General features: G+C 45.5%; 1 protein-coding gene across 1 annotated transcript; it reads right to left on the bottom strand.

Annotated features, from left to right (window-relative positions):
- Nucleotides 1-259: 259 nt before the first annotated feature.
- On the bottom strand, nt 260-923 carry LOC115644199 (claw keratin-like). Its single transcript, XM_030548316.1, has one exon. It carries the CDS (start codon nt 752-754, stop codon nt 260-262), a length of 495 nt encoding a protein of 164 aa, XP_030404176.1. The 5' UTR covers nt 755-923.
- Nucleotides 924-7,438: the final 6,515 nt, after the last annotated feature.

The raw sequence follows: 7,438 nt of genomic DNA, 5'->3' as shown, positions 1-7,438 counted from the left end.
TCAGAATGAGTCCACATGTGAAAGAGAGAATCAGCACGCGGGTGGGAAAGCCTTGGCAGAAAGAGTCCTAAAGCGTAACATTAGAAATGCAGCATAGCTGTCAGGCCAAGGTGCTGAGCACACAGAGCTCCCACTGGGTTCAGCTGGAGCCCTGTTTGCCCAGCACTTCTGAAAGCCATGCCCATAGGCTCAGGGGTGAATCTGTATCTTGCTGTTCATTTCCTGGTTCTTCCTTCTTTTACGGGTGTTCCTGCTGGGTTTAACATGGCCCACAATATCCACCAAGAGACCTACGGCCATATCCCCCAAACCCCCATAATCCCCCGGAACCATAAAGGCCCGGGTAACCGCAGTGTCCCCCATAACCCAATAATCCCCCATAACCGTAAAGACCTGGGTAACCACAGTATCCCCCATGGCCCAATAATCCCCCATAACCATAATGGCCACTATAACCACCTAACCTCCCTAAACCATACAACCCTCCGTAAAGGCCTCCATGGCCGCGCAATCCCCCCCAACCAAATGAGCCCCCCAAACCGGCTCCCACCACAGGTGCTCCTACGGCTGCTACTTCACTCTGCTGAGGGAAATTGCTGAGAATTGGTCCGGGGATGGTCACAACAACAGGTGAGGGTGTGATCACCACTTCAGAGTCAGGGCACTGCCTAACGCATGGCTCGTTGGAGCTGCCAGTAACTGGACTAGGCCGGGCCACCCCGCATTCTGGATACCACAGGCTGGAGACAGTCATCTTTCTGGGGTGGAGGTAAACCTGCAACACACAAGAGGGATGAGAGTAAAGAGAAGGTAGAAGTGCTGGTGGAAGAAAGGATTCAAAGCTCGGTTACAATGGTGGTGAGGTCAGCATGGGGCCCGAGAGAGAGAGGAGGAGTGGAGTTAGTCTCTTTGTATTTGTTCCTATTTGGTCTTTCTACCTCTCTTCTCCATTTGTCCACTTGCAGTAAGCGTCCCTCCCAACCGGTCCCTTTGAGCCCCTCTCAATGACTTTGTCTGTAAAACACAGACTGGAATAAGAGAGACATGAAATTACATCTCAGGAGAAGCAGCTTCAATGGGTATTTATGTTCAGGAGAACATAGGAATTACTCAGCCGGAGCACTCCACTTGTCAACTTCATCTGTCTCTTGTCTCCAGTACTGAGGAGTAACAGCTGCTACAGAATAAAGTAGAAGACTGCTGAATTGGATCTTTCTGGACTAACCTAGGAAAGTTTCTTCCAAATCCACCTAAGTGAAAAATGGTTAAGGGACTTTCTAAAGTTACTGAAAAGATTTCAGTGCCCTAAATCTATTTCCAGTTAATAGGTAATATGTTTCCCAATTGTTCTTCAAGTCTCTCCTTTAGCTTAAGCTCATGAATCCACCAGCGCCTGCAACTTACTAATGACACAAGATAGTTATGGAAGAACTCCGTGATCCCTGATAAAAATCACAGCAAGAACATGCAAGATTCCATCTTAATTGAAAAGAGGCCCTACTGTGATATTTCTGGGGTTAGAAAGAGATTGAGTGGAATTGGACTTACCCAGTTCACCAAGGAGATGAAGTCCAGAGAAGTGTTTAGAAGAGTGCTGTGTGGTGAGCACTTTTATACAGTTCCTAGGACTGCCTGTACGATCTGTGATGGTGTTTGTGGAGGAGGTCCTAATTAGTTACCAAACAAACTTGATTGCCTTCATAAATCCTCTTTTTGATGGAGCTGTTTTCCTCAGCGTTGGTGATTATTGGGCTAATCTCAGCCTCAGAGGGTGTGACATGCATGTTGCACTCTTCAGTTGTCTTTCATCTTAAAATTTTTTAGGCCAACTGCGTTTCTTTTTTCATTCCAATGACTTTATTGTTGCTCCCATGAGAATGAAGGTCAAGGTGATTCTGAGCGGCATCAGTAGCACAAGTGGGTGTCATGAAAGGAATCCAGTTTGGTTCTTTCAATTCATGCTGGTCATGGTTAGGGGCATTGGGCAGTTCATTCTAAATGTTTCATTTTTCTCCATTCTCACCACCTCTGTTCCTAGCAGGTCAGATCCAGTCCCCTTTGAATCAATGGGAATCATTCAATTGCCTCCAGTATATTTTCTGTCAGGACTCTAAGTCCGAAATTCACTCTTTGCCAGGGGGATAGTACAATGCCTATGAACAACAGGTGCTACAGGACTCTCCCTCTGAACAAAGTTTGGTCCCATTTTAAACTTTCAAACTCGGTCTTAGCAGGGGCTTAAGCCCTCACAGATTTTAATAAATACCAAATTCAAAACTACATTTGAATGAATATGAAATAGACCCAAAATGTGTGGCTTTAAATCATGACCTGATTAAGGGAATGACATGAAAGACCTTGGCCTATATTTTGTGTATAGTGACTGTGTGACTCATTACAGAGGTGTCTAATCCCCACAACAATATATTGATATTCTAGGAACACAACCCTTTGCATGTGTGAAACACCAATGAGTGTTTGTGAGGGGCTTTGAAATCTTGAGTTCTGAGAATGGTGAAGAACTTCCAGCCTTAACAACCTCACTCTGTCTGTTTGATAGGCCTACAGAAAGAGATACATTGAGGTGACGGTCAGACACAGGGGTCAGTTGCAGAAACAGAAATACAACCCAGTATTTCTGACGCATCCTGCCACAGGCTGAGCTCTAGGTTGATCCCTGTTATAGCATGTTACAAGACAAGGTTAGTAACATGTCTGATTAAAAAATGTTTGCATCCTTGGATCTCAGCGTCAGGAATAAAAACCTGGCTAATATTGTGATCCACTTGAATGGTGGTTTTTTTATACTTGAGGATAATACTTCTCCAAAGGAATTACAAGTCTATCAATTTTCCAAAGGCGCAGTAACCTTGTAAATATTAAGTTGGGGTTTATTTTTGACTCTGCCAATAGCTCCCAGTCTGACCTTCACCTGAATGTGCCTCGATTTACCTCTGTAGCAAAAGCTATAATTGTAACTTTCAGGGTGGATTGTCTGAGGCTTCCTCTGATCTAAGCATTTCAAAGCACTTTTTACTGAGATTAGATCTTCCAACACTCAAGATTAGATTCACTTTAAAAATGCATGTCAAGGTCACAAATATCATTCCAGTGCTCAGTCTGTGTTTCCCAGCCTTTGAAATTGGGGCTCTTTGATTTTTGTTCCATGAAACTTTGCATTTTCTTTTTATATATATTTTAAAGTTTAAGGGATGGGGAGGGATAGCTCAGTGGTTTGAGCATTGGCCTGCTAAATCCAGCATTGTTAGTTCCCTCCTTGAGGGGGCCACTTAGAAATCTGGGGTAAAATCAGCACTTGATTCTGCTTGTGAAGACAGGGGGCTGGATTCAATGATCCTTTGGGGTCCCTTCCAGCTTTCTGGCCATGTTAAAGCCAGCAGGAACATCCATGGAAGCAGGATCTTTATTATTCTCATTCAGAAAGAAGGCAATGTTGAAGAGATATACTACTCTGTACTTCATTCCACAAACCTGGAAGAATTCATTACCATTCTGTGACTGTGACCCATCAGAGAGATGTGATTCCAAGGACAGAAAAAGTAGTGTACAGAGTGTACTTGTGGAGGACGGGATAGCGGGTTCCTGACTCCCTCATTGGCCTGCCTGCCCTGTCAATCAGGCTGACCTGCAGTTGTGGACTATTGCCATTGCCCCTGGGGACTGCCAGTCTCAGGATCCTGATTTCTCATTGGCCCTTCACCATTCTTTTGGTACTGGGAGAGGGCCATGAAACCCCCCTCACTGAGCTTCAGAAAGGGGCCAACAGAACCCTGACATCTCCTGACAAATGAGTTCAGTCCAATAGCGCAAGGCGGTGCTGTGGTTTGTAATCCTTCACGAGTCACCAACACTTCCTGATTAATTTTAAAAAATGGGTTTTTAAATCAAAACAAAACACAAACCCCCACCTCCTACCCTGGTGTGAATCTGCTCTGATCCACTGGCTTCACTGCAGCTACACTAAATTGGACAAGATGAGGATCTGCAGCTAGATTCACTTCTGAACGTGAGAACGTATCAATTACCATGCGGGAAGGGACAAGTGGCCCATCTAATGTAGTACCTTGTCTCATTAGTATCACCCACTGGCTACTAGAGAAAGAAACAGAAGAACAATGAATTATCCCTTTATGGAGGAAACTTAGGGAATTTCTTCCTAAGCCGTTTATAAAAAATTGGGGTGAGATTTTTCGGAAATCTTTAAGGGATTTGAATACCCAAGATCCAACTAAAATCAATAGGCTCCAGTGTCACAACTGCATGTCTTTGTCTGAAAATCCAGGCCTTAACTTCTAAACTATGGAGAAACCAACACCTGCAACTCCATAACGGAAAAATAATTGAAAAAAACTCAAACCCTTCCCATTGTTATGAATCACAGACTGTCTGTGCAAGATTCAGTCCTAAATTAAATTCAGTTCAGTCCCTACCACACGGTCTGAATGGTTATGGAGAGAGTGAGTTCAACAGGACTTCTGAAGTTCTCATCAGAGAAGTAGATCAAGCTGTTAGAAGGCCCCCGAGTCAGGAGTGTTTTTAGACAGTTTTTTAGGCTGCGGGAGGACTTGAGAGGCCCTTTGTTCCTGAAGGCCCAATTAGTTAAAAATCAAACTTTGAGTAACTCCTTCAACTGATGTAATTCTTTTCCATCTGTGTTTTGGAGGATCATTTTCTCGCTAACTCCACATGGTATGGGAGGCATATTAAACCTCTCAGCTCTTTTTCCTTTGAAAATGTTATGAGCCAGCTGCATTCCTGCGATCATTCTCCTGACTTTACTGATGCTGCATTAGGCTATTCGGAAGCCGTGAATGGGAACTGTCCAATGCAGTTCAGGAGCAGTGATGAGCATGCGGTGAGTAAATCACTAGGACTGAGCTTATTGCTGACTCGGCCACTTGCTCCCTGTGTAACCTTCACCTCAATGTGCTTGTCCACCTTCACATGAACCAGATCTCATAGTGATATTATGCTCCATGATCACAGACTCCCTCAAATCAAAGGACTTCAAAGCACTGCAGGCTCATTAATGTTGTGTGTGCGCACAGGGTTCTATTATTTTAATAACAGGTTTTTTTTGTGGGAATAGATGTCCCCAAATTATGGATTAGGATTCAAGGATTCTAACAATAATTTTTTTGGTGGCCTTTGACAAACCCTTCTCTCAGTCTCTACCTCCCAGAGCTCTTCACTCAGAGCCTGTCCTGGGGAGGGTTGGTTGGGAACTCACTGGCTACTTGCAGAGTCCCAGGCTCCTGCTTTCCCATCCAGGTAGGAGCGACCCGTAGAGCAAATAAGGCAGCGGTCACACATGTCCCCAGAGATGATGCCCTGAGCCTCCAAGGACACAGAGACACTCTAAGCTAGGCTAGATGAAGTGCCTTCCTGCAAGCTGATGGAACTGTTCCCTTTTACACTGCTTCAGTGTCTACCTTTAAACTTCAAAATAGATATAAAAGGAAAATGAGAAGATACAAGGAATGAAAATCAAAAAGCCCCAATCTGGAAGGCTGAGAATCCCAAACTGAGCACTGGAGTGACACCTGAGACCTTCACATGCATTTTTAAAGTGAATCTAATCTTCAGTGTGGGAACATTTAATCCCAGTCAAAAGTTATTACTACTTTAGTCATTCATCTCTTTGGCTGTATAACACTTGATGAGCGTTTGTGAAGCACTTTGAAATGCTTAGATCAGAGAAAGCCTCAGGCAACCCACCCTGAATGTTATAATTATACCTGTTTGGCATGGAGGTCAAGGGAGGCACATTCCGGTGAAAGTCAGACAGGGAGCGATTGACAAATGCTTCAGAGGTTTAGCCACAAAGCCGTACACAGACAGTCACTAGTGCAGAGATAGCCTTAGAGTAAAGTAATCATGGCAGTTTTCACATCTCAAGTCAAGATGTCTGATGCAAAAGCTCTTAGAAAAATCACCACTCAGTCTGGCTTGTCGCCTGGTTCTCTGGGAGGAGACGGCAGAGACAGCTACTTTAACTTGGCAAAGATTCCCGAGGAGAAAATCAATGTTGAAACTACCTTTTACTTACAGCAGTGTAAGTTGTTTGGACTCCCCCCTTCCCCAACCAGGACATCCTCTCTCTCACACGCACACACCCCTGTGCTGCGCAGCCCCAGGATCCCTGCTGCTTAGCAGGGGACAGAGGAATGGACAGACATGGAGGCAGACTGATTTTTACTTGCTGTTTCAGAAATCTGCGTTAGAAGCCCAGTCACAGACCCTTTCACTGTGGTTCCTCGGACGTCAATAAAAACGTTGAGTTGTAACTCTGGCCACTGCAGCTGCAGCAGAGGAGGCTGTACACACGGGAGGTATGTTGGAAGGGTTCGGTATGAGCACAGGAACCACAGTGGTGTGGCTTCAGCAATGCGCGCTGCACAAGCAGACAGAGAGCAATGGATTGCACGTTTTCCATCAATGAAAAATAAGTGCACATTACTGCAATTATCTTGTTCGTAACACTGGAAATTTAGCCACACAAAGAGAGAGGAGGATATGGGTGGGGAGGCTGGCCACCATTGTAACTTACCAGCCGGGGTTATGGTTCCTGCAAAGGCATCAATCTCTCCAGAGGATATTCATCCATAACCTGGATCTCTGGGTAAACGTGAAGAACAACCTCCTCTGTGTCTGCCTGGGCTCCTCCGTGGTCCCTCCTGCATCACTGACCTGTTGGACAATAAGTCTGGCTGGGGTTAGCTCAAGTCCTCCCAGACCAACTTCCTTGGCCTTCCTGTACAGGAGCCTCAAGTGCTTCATCGGCTCCATGCACCACCACCCTGCAGACAATAAATCCCATTAGTTGGGACCACTCATGTCAAACACTAACCTGTATCTCCTGAACCCTATTGGATGCTCCCAGATACATCACTAACCTGAGAGTAAGTCTGAGACAGGCTCATTCTAGAATTTTTATAGTTTGTTTCCATGATTTCGGGAGGAACTTTTTGGTGAAACATCTTCTCATCTAAGTGTGAACTACGATCAGTCATTGAGAGTCTTGCAATGTGCCTCAACTCCCTTTATTTGTAGTTGCTCAGTGGTGAGTGTGAGGAACTGGGACTGTTCTTACTGTGGGCTGTGAATGCTGAGTCAGGGGTGTTGGCCTGGGAGGACGGGCTGCATTGGGGGATGGGAGACTGGCCTTGAGGAAAGATACCTGAGCATGTAACATGAGAACCCAGGAAGGGGTCAGAGACCAGGTGACTCCTCTGCCCCAGAAGCTAAACAAAGGCTGGGAGAGGAGACGCTGGGGGCAGAGAAGGAGTTTTTCAGGAGATGGCTGGGGAATGGAGGGAAGTGCAGACAGGGCTCTGATTCCCCGGTGGGGCTGTTGTGCCCCTGGGACCTCAAAATGGACCTAATTGGGGAAGATCCTGTTGTCTGTGCCCACAAG

The sequence above is a fragment of the Gopherus evgoodei genome, unplaced genomic scaffold (genome assembly GCF_007399415.2).
Source record: "Gopherus evgoodei ecotype Sinaloan lineage unplaced genomic scaffold, rGopEvg1_v1.p scaffold_95_arrow_ctg1, whole genome shotgun sequence".
NCBI classification, from domain to species: domain Eukaryota; kingdom Metazoa; phylum Chordata; order Testudines; family Testudinidae; genus Gopherus; species Gopherus evgoodei.
This window is presented reverse-complemented; position numbering and strand designations above follow the sequence as displayed.

Excerpts from the sequence above, each read along its gene's own strand:
- LOC115644199 (XM_030548316.1), bottom strand. The coding sequence starts at position 754 with ATGACTGTCTCCAGCCTGTGGTATCCAGAATGCGGGGTGGCCCGGCCT.